Below are 16,422 nucleotides of genomic sequence, written 5' to 3'. Positions count from 1 at the left end.
TTTGAATTGACAGGGTCAGTTTGACATTGGTTAAAAAACAATGAGGGTTTAAGCAGAAGAAACCGATTTTGCATCCATAACATACAATTCTATCTCAAAAATATCAAAATAGCACCAAAAGTTGGTAAACAAACTCTTATAATCTAAGATTCTAAATCATCTTCCACCACATTTGATGAATAACAAATCTAGTGACAAAGAATACCCTTCACATAACCAAAGAGAACCTTAATGTTGCACCAATATACTTCACTAAGCTTTTCACCAAAATATCTGTATTACCATAACACCATAGTGACAGAGATAATACTAAGAGCTGATATATAGTACACAGGTTTTATCAGTAAGAATTACAGTCAAACTTTTTTTTTCCCTCTCTTTAGAGTGAAATTCAATGTCAAATTGTCAATGGAGCATCAAGGACAAACTGTCTCACCTTTTTGTTTAGCAACCCTAGCTCAACTGTATGGATGTTGAGCATTTGGACGTGCAGCATATGGTGTGCATCTAAATACTCAAGATATGCTAATGGAGCATCTACACAAAACCTTCATGCCAGTTGAAAACATTCTTCTAATGGAACACCAAAACTTTTTCCTCAGTAGATTCGAACAAGAAAGAAAAGTTTTCTGCCATTGATAGTGTTAACTGTATGGTCCAACTTAGGCATCATTTAGCATCAGCCCATTATTCATCATCTGCAAGATATTGAAGCATGTTAAAAAAAGGAAACTCAAAATATCAGATCTCTAAATCATTGATCGACATGCAAAGGGCTCAAATGAAGCATCGCCTACCCAAAAGGGCCAAAAAAGTTTGGTGGTTGTTTTGTGTTGGGGGGGTGGGTGTTTGCAATTTCAGTATACTTGTAAATTTCCCTTCAACTAACTTGACAGCAAATTTGCATCCAAATAACCAAAATATCTTCAGGAACACTTACACTGAATCCCTCTTTCTTGTTTCCGTCTGAAGTAGGAAGTTATGGGGGCTGGGAGGAATTTAACTTAACGCTAAATCTGCTGCACTCAAAAGCCTAAGTATCGGGTTCAGGAAACATAACTGTAATAAACTTATGTGATAATGCAAAATATGTCATGTAAAGCTACCGTGATCACCCATAGAATAAGTTATTGTAAATTATTTTATGTGATAATGAAAATTGTCATACATTATGATCATTATACAAGAACAATCCATCGTTGGTAGATGGAGGCCAACTTTTCTCATACAGATGTGTGAATGGAAGGTACATTGGCTTGATTGCAGTGTAAGAAATGCCAATAGACTAGCAAGCCTATAGTCGACCGCAGAGTACTTTCGTTTGGTGTTGGCAACAACCAGATTGTGGGAAAGTGTGGGACATAGATGTGAATGTTTCCCTATAGACACAATCTCAAGAGACTAATAACAGGGAAAGGGATTGAGCTTGACACAGCTCCCAATACAGGAGGCCCCAAGGCAAAACTTCTATTGATTATATAACGTAATTGACGGTGTGAAAATATTGGCAGAATGTGCTGAAACAGTTGTACATTTCAATATTTCTTAATATTAAGAAGCTGGCATGCCTCTCCAAAACATTTCACACCTGGTCTTTTGCCTTAGCAAAATAGCTCCAAAGAATCGAGGTGTGAGCAACAAAAATATTCTCTACAGCCTTGTCGTAGAGGATATACAGGTTATTAAATAGTCAAGTTTGAAGTTCAACGAGCTAAAAGTTCTTAGATGTAAGATTCTTAGCTCATTGTCCTTCTATAAGGAGTGAACAAGAAAGTGAAACTTGAAAATGAATATAAACACAAGTGCTTAATCAAATGAAAATGCGGTGATGTAAATATGTACCTTTAGAGCTACATTCACGAAGACGGGCAAGGGCAACTGCAACCCTAGCACCAATGCTCGCATTATTTTTTACAAGTGCAATATCGAGGACTCCATTAAGGATAGTTGCAAAAGTAAAACACTACCGTCTGTCTGATCTATGCAATCCCATCATTCCAGCTAAAACTAATAACAAAAGAAATTTTGATGACAGTAACATCAACTCCAACCACACCACCCCTCCTCCCAAACCAAAAAAAAAAAAGCCAAATCCACAAGAAAAAGGGAAAAGAATAGCTCAAAACTCCACCCATATCCAATAATCAAGTAGGATACTGGCAGCAAGAGACACTCCTCCAGTTAGCTCATTTACTCTAGCAAGCAAGAATGGAGTTTCAGCGTTTCCAATTATGCTCTTCTCCCTGTAGTTCCAGCTCAAAAAAATATCAGTTTCTGCTGTGTTTCTTTTACATCTTTGGCAGGTATGTCAGTCAAATAAGATGCATCCAAGAAAACTGTAGGACGACCCAGTAAGCAATGTGATAAATATAGTGAAGAAAACAACAACCTAGCTTCTTGAATAGCCCTTTGGATTGCAGACTCAATCAGGTTTCCTGAAGCTGAGTGTTCTCGGGGAATAGGGACAGCTATCAAAATTCCTGTCTTTAGATTCAGTTTTGTATTTGCATCTGTCAGTTAAAGTGACAAAAGAATTAAAAGAATGATAGGCTGACATATAATGTTGACCATTATAGTGGGCGAAACAGGGAAAAATTTGAAGCTGCACATAACTCACCAATTACACAAGCACAATCTTCAGGAGTATCAACTCGGCAAGGTGCCTGCATTGTTTACATTTATATCACAGATCATAAAAGAGAAGTTCAGTAATGAAAAGGCAGGATGTGATAATAATTCAATTTGCTCCCTCTTTATTAGTTAAATTCCTATCACGCCCTTACGACAAAGTTTCCCATTTTCTAATCCTCCGTTAGTCATGTATAACATACATATAGCTGATAAATGTGTAAAAACTTTCAGTCATGTAAAATTCTTCTTGGAAGGTAAAAATAAACATAAATGCATTATGTCCGAAGCAGCTTTTATCCTAGAATAGAAATACAATACTCATAACCAAAATGTGCACATTTTCAATCGATACTCTCAGAAATAGAACTTCCAAGCTAAAATAATGATGAAGAAATGTAAGAGGAAATATAGAAAATAGTTCCTGCAACCTGATTGATGAACACTGACTCAGTCATTTATCAATATTTTAGTTGAATCTTAGCTTTTTAAGTTCTATGTTAACACAGCCATCCCAACGTCACTATGAGTGTAATTAATGTATAAACTTGGAACAGTGACAACTGGATATAAACAATTATATGCAAAGACCATTTTCTCTTTATTACCAACTTCTCCACCTCTTCTTGTAACTCATGGTTTTGACCCTAGTAGACAGCTACCAATCTTCAATATCCACAGACCATATTACCAACAACAATCAATCAGCCATGGAAAAAGTCATATCCAGAAGAAACCATTAGCTGTATGTGCACGATTTTGGGAATGAAAAACTGGAAGCTCACGGCTTCACAACCACCAGACTACAAATGCACTATTAGCACACTAGTGGACCACTGAAAAGATTTTGGTCAAGAGCTATAACAAAAGGACTATATATACAGATGCTAGAGACAAAATGCCACATATAAAGAACAAGCACAAGGAAACATTTTTCAATGTGCTCACTGACTTCCGAGCCACACAAAAGTGACACTAACACAGACAGAAATGCCAGATCTCAGATAGATGGAAGGGTGGCAAAAAAGAGGAGAAAAAGAAGGTACAAGGAGATTGATAGTGTGGTTGGGTGGTGACATCAGACTTGAAGGTACCGCACAGAGGAATTGAAATAGGGGGAGGGACATAAGAGTCATTTGCACATGGTGTAGAAGGGAAGAGAACAAATAAGGGAATGTAAAGGGCTGTGGCATTTAGGAGCAGCATAAAGAGGAGGAAAATGGAAGTGTTGTCGCAGAATGGGAAGCACAGATTTTCTGTGAGAGAAGGGTTATTTCCAGCAGCTATGGTCATGGTTAGAAAGGACATGAGAGGGTAATATAAGGCATCTTTGACCCAGGGGACTTTTAGGAACAAGAATAGACAGCGACTTGGTCGTGAATTATTTGACCATTCTAGAAGATTATGCTATTACTGATAGAATTTCTTTTCACCTAAGGGCTACGGAGGACATTTGGCCAGAGCTAGGGGTTCAAATATCATTTAGACTTTATATGCTTGTGCAAAATCAAATTGCTGCATGTGTTGTAAGATATCTAAGGGTGACATACAGATTAGAAAATATATACAAATTGTGTATACTATAATCTTTGAAAGGAATCTGAACCTTACAGCCACTGCTTTCTGTGAAGAAGGCAGGGAATTCATCAGTCCCATAAGCTGCAACACACACTCCCTGAGTTTCCTGTAGTTTCAAATGGAAGTATGAGAATTACATGGTGCTTTTGTGAAATCACTTGCAATGCTGCTTCAAGGGAAAAGCCAGTTACCAGATACTCAATTGTCCTTGGAATATCTAATATTGACTTTACACCAGCAGAGATTACTGCTACTGGAGTCCTTCCAAGCTCAGTAAGATCTGAAGATATATCCATCGCTGCATAGACAACCATAACCACATAAATATTGACGTTCTATTTCATCCCTGCCATTAAATTTTGACGCATTTGATGTTTTCCCTGCTGATGAACCTACTCAACTCTTTATAGTCAGCATGAAAAATACAAGGTTACACCTTTTTTTTTCCGCAATACACATGCTTAGCAGTGATTCACAGCTTTTAGATTACTAGTTGCCATTGATTGAGCTTTATTTGAACTCTTATCCCAGAATTCTCTTAAGAGTCTACACAGACAATTTGCATATAGGACATTATCCTATTTGCAAATATACAATCAGATTATCTTTGTTTTCAATTTCGTTGCTGAATTTGAAGAAAGCAAATGAATATGAGTTGTACTTAACTTTTGTAAGGCACTTTCCTCTACTCTCTTTTTCTCTTCCTTGTTCGCAGTCTGCATCTTTACTATTTTTCTGAAACACTTTTCTGTATAAAATTTGCTCCATTGAGAAACTTCCAGTCTGTTATCCAAACAGTGAAGCTAGTTATCTCTATTTTCATTTTATTAGCCCAAAAACACCTAAACCTCAATCATTTCTATATCATTTCTATCACTATTACAGAAATCCCAAAAGTATGGTTACTCACTACCTAGAGCAATACTGAAAACAGATTTACTTGGGTAACTGAATCCTACTACCCTACCTGCTAACTGTTTTAATTAGCAACCATTGATGTAATAATTTTTTCCCATAAGGCTAGTGTTTCAAGAGCATTTTCCCAGATGATACCACAGGACGAATTTACCTATTGAATCATTTCATATCACATCTTTATGCACAGACTTAACAAGTTCAGTTGTCTGGATGATGTTGAATTCAGTAGTTTTGAGCAATCAGCCATCGGAGTATCCAGAAACATAGCTGTACAGCTCCTCTACCCTTTATTATAACAGCTAATAATGCCATGTGAGAACCTGCATGTTAACCCAAAAAGAGCTTTTAACTGTTCCTCACCATAGACTTGTCCAGGTATGATATACTTGCCAACCGTATTACCCACAGATCTGAATTCCTCACTTTAACATCTAGCTGGTCAAGATTGACTAAATTCTCACACCCTCGATTTCGAAACCAATTCAGAGATGCATTGGATTAAACCTTTTCATGTCTCAAACATGAGAAAGTTATCCATTTGATTCTTGGTTTCTTCTGCCTGTTTTTCCAGAAGAGTAAGCCCCAAACTAGCATAAAGGTGGAGCAATTTATGCTCTTACAGAAAGCAACAAACTTCAATTTGCACCATATTTTTAAATAAAGAAGAAAGATAGGAGGAAAAAGACATCCTGTGTAGCACTAAAATGCAGATGATGATAAGCTTACTATTTTCTCCATGCCTGTGCACTCCTCCAATACCCCCAGTAACAAATATTGGAATGCCTACCTGCAGAAGATTAGGATTAAAATTACAAGTAACGTCCTTATAAGTAGGATTAATCTGAGAAAAAAAAAGAATAGGAAAAGTAAGAAACAAAATAGTTTAGAATGTTCACCATAGATGCAAATATCATGGTTGCAGATACAGTAGTAGCACCATTACCGCGTGTAGCAACCTAGACAGTGTGCAAAAGGTCAATGAATGCTATCAACCAGCCATCAATGCAGTAAGATCGATAGAGCAACATACATGTATATCATGTCTGCTATTCCCAAAGCTGTCCCATTATAAGAACTTAGCCATTTAGACCCAATAATTTAGAAATATCAAGTAAATGGCCACAAGAAACTTAAATGTTTCAACAGCAGAAACATGTATATAAGCACTATCTATAGAAAGATTAAGAAGATGATATAAATGCCATAATCAGCATACTTCCGAGAAAACCAAAATTTGCTTCTACATTTTATTAAACCCAGATAAACTAGAAAGTTATGCATGGTAGTCCATATTGATCATAAAATTAAGTGAAATGCAACTTAACCGTCTAGGTTCAAATTCATATATCACCACAGAATTGCTTGACGTTTGAGTAACTTTTTTAATTTGGCTCTGATATGGATAAGCTTTCGTGAAGCAATCTCAAGTGACAAGCCTTCTTATGACATCAGAATGCATCAGCGTTCACTCAAGCAGGAAGTATGCTCATTTGCCATCTTGCCAACCCCCCTTGTACCATGCCCTCCATTTCCTTCCAATCAACATTAGGCCTATGGTTGAAGAGGGGTTGGCAAGATGAGATATCAAAAAATGTTAACAATTGTTGAAAATCTAGAATATCTTTTTCTATGTATATCCCATGATTTCTGCTATATCCCATGATTTCTGCTCTATTTTAGGATAGAATAATTTACTCCTAATGTATTTTAGGATAGAATAAATTAGCTCCTAATTTTTAGGAAATTACAGATTTCATGGAATTGACAAAAGTCAAATTCCATTTGTATAAATGTTGTACAGAGCCTAGAACAAAAAATATGACAGAACAATTCAGTTATTCTTTTTGTTCATGGTATCAGAGCTTTTGCTCTTGGGACCTCTTCTTGTCAGCCTTCATTGCTAACTGCTTTCCTCTTTTCAAGTCTTTATTGCCAAGTGCAATTTCCAGCCTTCATTGCTGATTTTTTCATTAGGCCTTCATTGCTAATTTTTCTTTGAAACCTCCAACATGTCTGAAACTGAAACATCAGAAATCTACTCCAATACCAAATCAGAAGAGACCTCAAATATTCCACAAACAGGGGATTTGCAGAGTATCCAGGCAGCCTACAGGCTCAACAGAAAAAACTTTTTGAAGTGGTCACAATTTGTTCAAACATTTCTCAAAGGAAAGGGCAAAATCAGTCACTTGCTTGGAACTGGACCGAAAAAGGGAGATCCTAAATTCGCTGCTTGGGATGAAGAGGATTCTATGGTCATGTCATGGCTGTGGAACTCCATGATACCCGAAATAAGCGATACCTGCGTGTTCCTACCAACAGCTCAAGATATATGGACTACTATTCGACAGACCTATTCAAAGGCAGGAGATGCTGCCCTAATCTATGAGATCAAAACAAAGATCTCAGCCACTAAACAGGGCAACCTTTCTGTTACTCAATATGCCAATCTTCTGCAAAATCTATGGCAGGAACTGGACCAATATCGGTGTGTTCAGATGTTGTGTAGTGAAGATGCAGCCACCTTGAAAAACTTTATCGAAAAGGATAGAGTTTATGACTTCCTTGCAGGTCTGAATGTGAAATTTGATCAGGTCAGAGTCCAGATACTAGGGAAGGAAAGATTATCATCTCTGAATGAGACAATATCATTGATCCGATCTGAAGAGAATAGGCGAGAAGTCATGTTAGAGCCTAAAACATTAGAAGGCTCGGCAATGATTTCTACAAAGTCAAATAAAGACACAATTTGGTGCACATACTGCAAAAAATCACGCCATACGCAAGATGATTGCTTCAAACTCCATGGGAAGGAACAAGTTCTCAGTCGTAAAGGAGGATTCAAAGGGGAAAAGCCCCACTTAACTGCTGGAGAAGGCCAAACACAAGGAAAATCCAACCAGGCTGGTATGGGAGAATTCAAGAAAGAAGAAATCGAATAGCTAAGAAACCTCCTAAATTCCCTTGAAAAGTCCTCTAGTACGTGTTCATTGGCTCAATCAGGTAAGTATCTTAACTCTTATGCTTTAAGTGCCTCAAGCATGTCTTCTCTAGGCTCTTCGGTCATCGACTCAGGAGCTACTGACCATATGACTCACAGCCCTATCAGATTTAGAACATACAACCCATGTCCTGGAAATAGAAAAATTACTATTGCGGATGGATCTCCTATAACTGTTGCAGGCCAAGGGACAGTAAATCTATCAAATTCTTTGTCCCTAAATAATGTGTTGCATGTCCCAAAATTGTCCTCCAATCTCATATCCATCCATCAAATTACCAAAGATCTGAACTGTAAAGTAACTTTCTATTCTACTCACTGTGTTTTTCAGGATTTTGTTACGGGAAGGATGATTGGACTTGCTAAGGTAAATGATGGGCTTTATTACCTTGAGGAGATGAGTGGCAACAAGAAGAACAAAAATCAGTTATCCCTCACCTGCTCCTCAAATAAAAATTTGGCTTCATCATTTCCGTCTTGGTCATCCATCTTTTAGTTTACTTAAAAGCATGTTTCCTTCACTTTTCAAGAATGAAGATGTTAGTAGTTTTCATTGTGATACATGTGAAATTGCTAAACATCATAGACTATCATTTCCATTGAGTAATACAAGATCTAATAGACCTTTCTCTTTGATACATACTGATACTTGGGGGCCTTGTAAAATTTCTAGTATTTCTAGAGCAAAATGGTTTGTCACATTCATTGATGATTGTACTAGAACTACTTGGTTATTTCTTATGAAAGAAAAATCGGAAGTAAGCAGTATTTTTCCAATGTTTCATAAAATGATTTGTACACAATTTGGAAGTTTGATTAAAAGAGTAAGATCTGATAATGCAAGAGACTATTTTAATCAAATTCTCTCATCTTTTTTCCAAAAAGAGGGTATAATACATGAGTCATCTTGTGTAGATACACCCCAACAAAATGGGATTGCTGAACGAAAAAATAGACATTTACTCAATGTGACTCAAGCAATTTTGTTTCAACATAAAGTTCCAAAAACTTTTTGGGGGGAGGCTGTTTTAACTACTGCACATTTGATAAATAGAGTACCTTCAAAAGTACTAAATCAGAGTCTCATTGCTGCTCTTTCTGTTTTTTACCCTGATTTTAATGTCTCTTGCACATTGTCACCAAAAGTGTTTGGTTGTGTTGCTTTTGTACATGTTCATGCACACCAAAGAGGAAAACTTGATCCAAGAGCTTTAAAATGTATTTTTGTGGGATACTCGAACACAAAAAAAGGATATAAGTGTTATCATCCACCTTCAAAAAAAAATTTTACCTCCATGGATGTCACATTTGTTGAAAATGAACCTTACTCTCTAAGTAACAATTCTCATCCCCAAGGGGAGAGTTCTTGGGAAGATAAGGAATTTCTCCTTGATCTTCAAAGTCCCACACTAAACTTAAAGTCTTTCAAACCTGATCATACTAGCGGTGAACCTGAACCTGAATTTGAAGTTGAACATGCCAGTAAATAAATTGAACCTGATCTTGGAGTTGAGGGAAAATCTGGTTTAAATCCAACTACACCACTCAAGGTCTACTCAAGGAAGAAAGTTCATATTTCTGAACCTGTGCAAATCCAAGAATCTGAACCACAATCAGGTACTGAAAATTCTGTTCCTTTGTGTGTTCAATCTGACTCTGCTCCTTGTGAATTTAATGATTTAGACCTGCCTATTGCTGTTCGGAAAGGAACACGAGAATGCACTAAGCATCCAATCTCAAATTTCGTGTCTTTTCATAGACTCTCCACAACATAAAACTTTCCTTACCACCATCAACTCCATTTCAATCCCACAAACACTACAAGAGGCACTTAGAAATAAGAACTGGTTACATGCTATGAAAGAGGAGATGAATGCCCTAGAGAGAAATAAGACTTGGGAAATTGTAAACCTGCCTAAAGGAAAGAAAACAGTGGGGTGTAAATGGGTGTTTACTTTGAAATATAGAGCTGATGGTTCAGTAGAAAGGCATAAAGCTCGGTTGGTCGCAAAAGGATATACACAGATATATGGGATAGATTACCAAGAGACCTTTGCACCCGTTGCAAAAATGAATACTGTGCGTGTTCTTTTGTCTTTAGCCGCTAACTTTGGTTGGTGTTTACAGCAATTTGATGTTAAGAATGCGTTCTTACATGGGGATTTAGAAGAAGAGGTGTACATGGAACTTCCACCGGGTGTCAATGAAATGTTTTTTGAAAAGAAAGTGTGCAAGTTAAAGAAAGCTTTATATGGATTAAAACAATCGCCAAGGGCTTGGTTCAGAAGATTTACTAAAGTGATGCTAGCAATGCAATACAAACAAAGTCAAGGTGATCATACCTTGTTCATAAAACATTCAAAAGGTGGTGTTACAACTCTACTTGTATATGTAGATGACATCATCATCACCGGAAATTATCCAATTAAAAGAGAAACACTCAAAAAGTGCTTAGCAAAGGAGTTTGAAATTAAAGAACTAGGGAGGCTGAAATATTTTTTAGGCATTGAGGTGGCATACTCAAGTAAAGGCATCTTTGTTTCCCAACAAAAGTATGTCTTAGACTTGCTTAAAGAAACAGGCAATCTTGGATGCAAGGCAGCAAGCACACCCATTGAGCCTAACTTGAGATTGAATGAAGAGAAGGATGATAGCACAGTAGATAAGGGAAGTTATCAGCGGTTGGTTGGGAAACTGATATACTTGTCCCGTACAAAGCCGGACATAGCATTTGCTGTAAGTGTAGTAAGCCAATTTATGCATGATCCAAGAGAGAAACACTTGCAGGCTGTCAATAGAATTCTATCCTACCTCAAAGGGACACTGGGTAGAGGAATTTTGTTCAAGAAAAATGAAGGATTGCTCATAGAGGCATATACTGATGCTGATTATGCAGGTTCTGTTGTAGATCGTAGATCAACTTCAAGATATTGTACATTTCTTGGTGGGAACCTAGTAACATGGAGGAGTAAGAAGCAATCGGTTGTTGCAAGATCAAGTGCTGAAGCAAAGTTTAGAGCTATGGCTCATGGAGTTTGTGAATTGCTATGGCTCAAAATAATATTTGATGATCTTAAAATCAAGTGGGAAGGACCTATGAAACTCTATTGCGACAACAAGTCTGCCATCAACATTGCACACAATCCAGTGCAACAACATTGCACAAAGCACATCGAAGTTGATAGACATTTTATTAAAGAAAAGCTGGACAGCGGCATGATTTGCACTCCATATGTAGCATCAAATAATCAATTGGCAGATGTCTTAACTAAGGGAATGCCAACTTCCAACTTTGAAGACATTACATGCAGGATGGGAATGGAAAATATCTATTCACCATCTTGAGGGAGAGTGTTGAAAATCTAGAATATCTTTTTCTATGTATATCCCATTATTTCTGCTATATCCCATGATTTCTGCTCTATTTTAGGATAGAATAATTTACTCCTAATGTATTTTAGGATAGAATAAATTAGCTCCTAATTTTTAGGAAATTACAGATTTCATGGAATTGACAAAAGTCAAATTCCATTTGTATAAATGTTGTACAAAGCCTAGAACAAAAATATGACAGAACAAAGTTTTTCTTTTTGTTCAACAATATAGGTACTCAAAGTGTGAGTTCTTTACCAGATGAAAACCTTCAAAACAAGCACCATGTCATATCCTTGATCTAGTTGTAACACATCAAACTACCTTCTTTCAATGCACTTCAGTGAACAACATCTGCTTGTTACAAAAGTGATATTGCTTCACATGAATAAATTCTTACTGTTAGAAAAAGCTCAACATAGAAAGGAAAGAGTTCCTCTATTGTTTTCTGAACACTGAATACCCATCTAAAAATCCAGTCTGAAACAGCAAGAAGCACCTTGCAAGGCCTAGGTGGCAAATGGCAAAGTACTACTGTGGGGGAGAAAGCCCCATCAGGGACTCTGAATCTAATGAATACGATATTAAAAAAATTCCTTTCCTGGAAAGAAGATCCAGTAATAAGCAACTAATTAAAAAAATCATTACATAAAGAACTACAATTAATTTCTTTCAGCTTGAGGATCTATGGGGCAACAATCAATTCATATGGCTATTATTCATCAATTAATACCTGGCAGTATAGCAAATGGAGGGATCTGTTTTAGGTATCACTAAGTAGTCAGTGAAGCAATAGCTTACTAAACGACTCATCAAAAGCCACCAACACTTCCCCTTTGGACAAAAACCTCAATTTTTATTCTTCAGTGTTTCTGTAGTTGTTGGAAACCCAAACTGAAGAGCAAGTTAGTTAAGATAGGTCCTTTACTAACTGGAATCAGACATTTTAGCTGTGAAGTACCCATGTCAAATCCGAGACTTAATGTAGTCTCATCTCTCTCTTTTTTTTTTTTTGTACTGTAGTATGAGGAGATTGAGTGCATCACATCTCCTCCAATTATTTTCTTCTCCACAGCATTCTGTATTCCATTGAGCAGGTATTATGAAGACAAACTACATCAGCCCCTCCAGTTGCTGTTTGTAAATGGGAGGAGACCATCAAGTTGCATCATTTTCTAAAGAGAAGAAGATGAAAAGCACACAATAGAATTGACATAAATGTTCCTCACTCTTTTATTAAAAAGGCATAGGTTCTCAAGAAGCTAAGGAACAAATGAAAATGTATTGCATCGAAGTGACTTGAATAATTGGTCTGAACCTCTACACTGTACTTTCAAGCTGTTTGTAGCATATCTATGTTTTTTATGTACATATGTAAACATAAATATTAGTTGTACATTTACTAGTGTGCATGTGCATGTGCATCTATATAAGTTCTGCTCTTAAATCAAACAAGAAAATAATTCAGCTAAGCAGGGTTTCTGTTACAACATCTAATAGAAAAAATTCATATTTATTATACATGACCAACATTCTTATTTTGGAATATCCGAAGAAGTAATAAAAGATGGAAACATTCGTCCTGTGATCGTCAGATTTGCAATATGCAAAGAGTATTATGAATACAATGTATATGCATCAGTAACAAAAATGCTCACCACATGTGCAATATCCCTACGAGCTGTCTTACGAACTTTCTTTCCCAGTTTGGCCAGCATCTCAAGTTGTTCTGAACTTAAACCTACAAATAAAAAAGTAGAGAGTTGGACAGAAATACTTTTAGTTTGTTTTAACTCATTTCAAAGGCAGACATCCGTAATGAGATGCAAATAAACTACAATTAGATTGTATTCTCTTTCTGTATCAAAAAAGGGATGAACTCATTTTATTACCCCAGGCAGCAAATGGAACATGAAAAGAAAGAACATGTGAAATAACTATGAAGACCATAAAAGGTAGAACAGGCAAGAGAATGAAGCGCATCCACCATAAATTTTATACCAAAACTTTCACATTAAGAGAAGAAATGTTGTCAAAAGTTTACAGAGGGAATTCTACAAATATTATTTGATTAAATGAACCTGTATCATGACAGAGATAAGCAAATAAGAACGGATTCCACTGCATGGTGAGATTCACAGAAACTTATAAACATGAATGCATTCATAAATCAGCTGAAAAGGGGAGTAAATTATTTCTCAGAAAGTTATGCTACCAAATTTCTAAGCCAAAAAAGAAAGTCCAGTGCTAAAGTTAGTTCATAAGAATAGATACCCTCAAACTGATCCATAATAACACATATACACCTCTAGTGCAATTAGCATTATTTCAAGCCTAAGAAAGATATGTGGTTGAAAACCATGAAAATTTGCACAAGCAAGCAAACTGGCTGTTAAAACTTATCGAAACTTCAAACACAATGTAAAAACAGCAGTTGACACTCAAAAGAGTTCAACACATCATAGATCACCTCCTTAAGAAGCAACAAAAAGTAAAATATCCAATGAACAATTAGAAAATACTAAAAACCATATAGTTATTACAGCAGAAATGAAAAGCTTCTGCATAGATTTAGCTCACCCATAATTTTCTTACTCTCTAGCTACAATTCCTTGTTCTCTCTCTATTACTTATTTCTATTTGCACCTCAGTCTTAGTTCCTTCTCTTCATTGATCTATCCTTTAATGCACAGTTAGCATCCCTGATTGAAAAACTTGAACTGCCCCCTTGATGTCTGCCAGACAGTGTCCATAGTGGCTTCAACCACAGATAGAACTGGTGCATTTCTACATCACTGGGACACTTCTTTTTCTAGCTCTCCCTTCTACTACTCATTGCTATTTCCTCAACCTACCAAAATTAAGCATGAGCATTGCTAGTGCTTCGTCAGATCCCTTGACTATCTGACCTATGCTATAGTTGTCTCATTGATTGGATGTTAGAAGAGTCATTTCATATGTTCTGTATAATATTAAATTTTTTCTAGATTCATAAGAGAATCTTAATAAAGCAACAATCAACAACACAGAGGAAGTAACATAATTTGGTATGCTAGAAAAAGATTTAGAGGCAAATGTTCAGCCTTTATGTTGCTACAAAAAAAAAGGTAGTATAGATAAGCAAAATTCATAATAAATATTAAGACACAGCACCTACGAGTGGGGTTCCATCCAAAATTGCAATTGTGGCAGGCACAGCTCCATTATCTCTTACAACAGCCTCTACCTCTTTGGCTACCTCTAAATTGCGGGGATAGGGCATTCCTAAATACAGAACACAAGGATATAGATTACCAAATCATGAAACAAACCACACATACATCCATAAGGAGAATCTACATAAACGCCCAAGTAATAGAACATTTTCGCCTGAATGATATAAAAGTATCTGACGAAAAAATTGAATCAAATAGCAAATAGCGATAGATTCTATGTCCTAAACAAAGAAACTCCAAAACAAGATATAACAAAAATGGCATCCTAAACACTACCAAGAATACCTATTGTCTTATTTATGATACTGTATAAAAAAGAACTAAATATAGCTATTACCCCTTAACTAAATAAAATAACATGCCCAAAAATATAAAAAAAGAAGCTATAATAATACAAGATGCTTATATCACCATATACTTATGCTAATCAAGCGAGTTCAATGTGTGATTCGTAACATAGACAAGATGTATCAGATCACCCAAGACTATAGAACATGCTCAAGCTAATAATAAGCTTCATGCGACAATTCTAACGTTTCAACCAACTAGTAATGTCTTAAGATTTCCTGCAGTTACAACTAATCAAGATTCAATTTACTTGGAATTCCAGACAATACATTTAAGCAGATCAATTCCACATCTTTTAATCAAACCAAATCACAATGAGCAATTGTAAACATTGTTTTTTACGTTTAGTGATGCAAAAGCAGTACAGTAAGCTGAAGACTTGCAGCAATAAAACTCATGATCAAGAACCATCAACAGGGCTTTCCACATTCCATATATTATATTGAGTCTCAATCAAAATCATTTCCACAGAAACTATATATAGCTCAAACAAAATTATAAGGGCGGCTTGAATGAAGCTTATCCATACCATGAGAAATTATAGTGGATTCAAGAGCAACAACTGCTTTACCAAGTGATAAAGCTTCAGAAACTTCAGGAGATATCTTAATTAGCCCACCAAAACCATCTTCACTCCCGCCCTGTGAAAACAACAATTTAATTAATCAAGCATTAATCAACTTAATTAGGTTCACAGTCAAAAGAAGATCAACCGAACCAGAAAAGTCTGAACCTTCGTTACATGGTCCCAATTCCCAAAAAATAAAAAAAAAATCAGACGAAATCCAAAGATTAGAGTCTGCGAATCAAGTGCACGAAACTACCTTTTTGGTGGGATTGATATGGTTGTTGAGGTTTGATAACCGAGAAAGAGCAGATGATTGCATGTTTCGTTGGAGCAGTAGCCAAGAAAATTTTTGTTGAGGAGGACGACTTGAGAGTTTCTACCAGGCTTTGACTGTATGGATTTTGAGTAAATTCCAAAAAAGAGAGGGAGTTTTTAATCTAACTTTCCAAAGTGCGGTGATTTTTTAGGCTCTTTCCAAAGAATGAAAAACACATCCAAGAAATGTGTTTTTTCAAATAAAAACTTAATCTTCAAATACGTTATTTTAATTTTCATAAATTTATTTAAATAGAAAAAATTGATCAAAACACGCATTAGTGGAATGCATTTTTTGATACACTAGGAAACGCATTGCGGCAATGCGCTATTGTTTAAGAAATGCATTAGATGAATGCGTTTTTCGTTTACCAATATGTACCACTTTTTTTCATTTCTTTGATCTTGACTTAGGTTATGTAAGATTTTTTTTTTTAAAAAAATATTATCTTGTTATTTTATCGAAGTTATTATTAATT

The 16,422-nt window shown here is 36.1% G+C and overlaps 1 protein-coding gene across 2 annotated transcripts; it reads right to left on the bottom strand.

The window, feature by feature from the left end:
- Positions 1–248: 248 nt before the first annotated feature.
- On the bottom strand, positions 249–16,117 carry LOC113724143 (pseudouridine-5'-phosphate glycosidase-like). Of its 2 annotated transcripts, XM_072071230.1 has the most exons (13): positions 15,885–16,116; positions 15,590–15,701; positions 14,651–14,761; positions 13,156–13,238; positions 6,021–6,080; positions 5,851–5,911; positions 4,398–4,504; positions 4,235–4,312; positions 2,618–2,663; positions 2,390–2,510; positions 2,158–2,243; positions 1,843–1,926; positions 249–698 (listed from the first exon to the last, which is right to left on the bottom strand). In XM_072071230.1, the coding sequence occupies exons 1-13, from the start codon at positions 15,945–15,947 to the stop codon at positions 688–690; spliced, it is 1,023 nt and encodes a 340-aa protein (XP_071927331.1). In that variant the 5' UTR covers positions 15,948–16,116; the 3' UTR covers positions 249–687. The 2 variants fall into 2 exon arrangements, with proteins under 2 accessions (XP_071927331.1, XP_071927368.1); XM_072071267.1 differs by lacking the exon at positions 6,021–6,080 and having other exon boundaries at positions 15,885–16,117.
- Between the last annotated feature and the right edge of the window lie 305 nt (positions 16,118–16,422).

This window comes from Coffea arabica, chromosome 1c, assembly GCF_036785885.1.
Source record: "Coffea arabica cultivar ET-39 chromosome 1c, Coffea Arabica ET-39 HiFi, whole genome shotgun sequence".
In the NCBI taxonomy this organism is placed as follows: Eukaryota; Viridiplantae; Streptophyta; class Magnoliopsida; order Gentianales; family Rubiaceae; genus Coffea; species Coffea arabica.
This window is presented reverse-complemented; position numbering and strand designations above follow the sequence as displayed.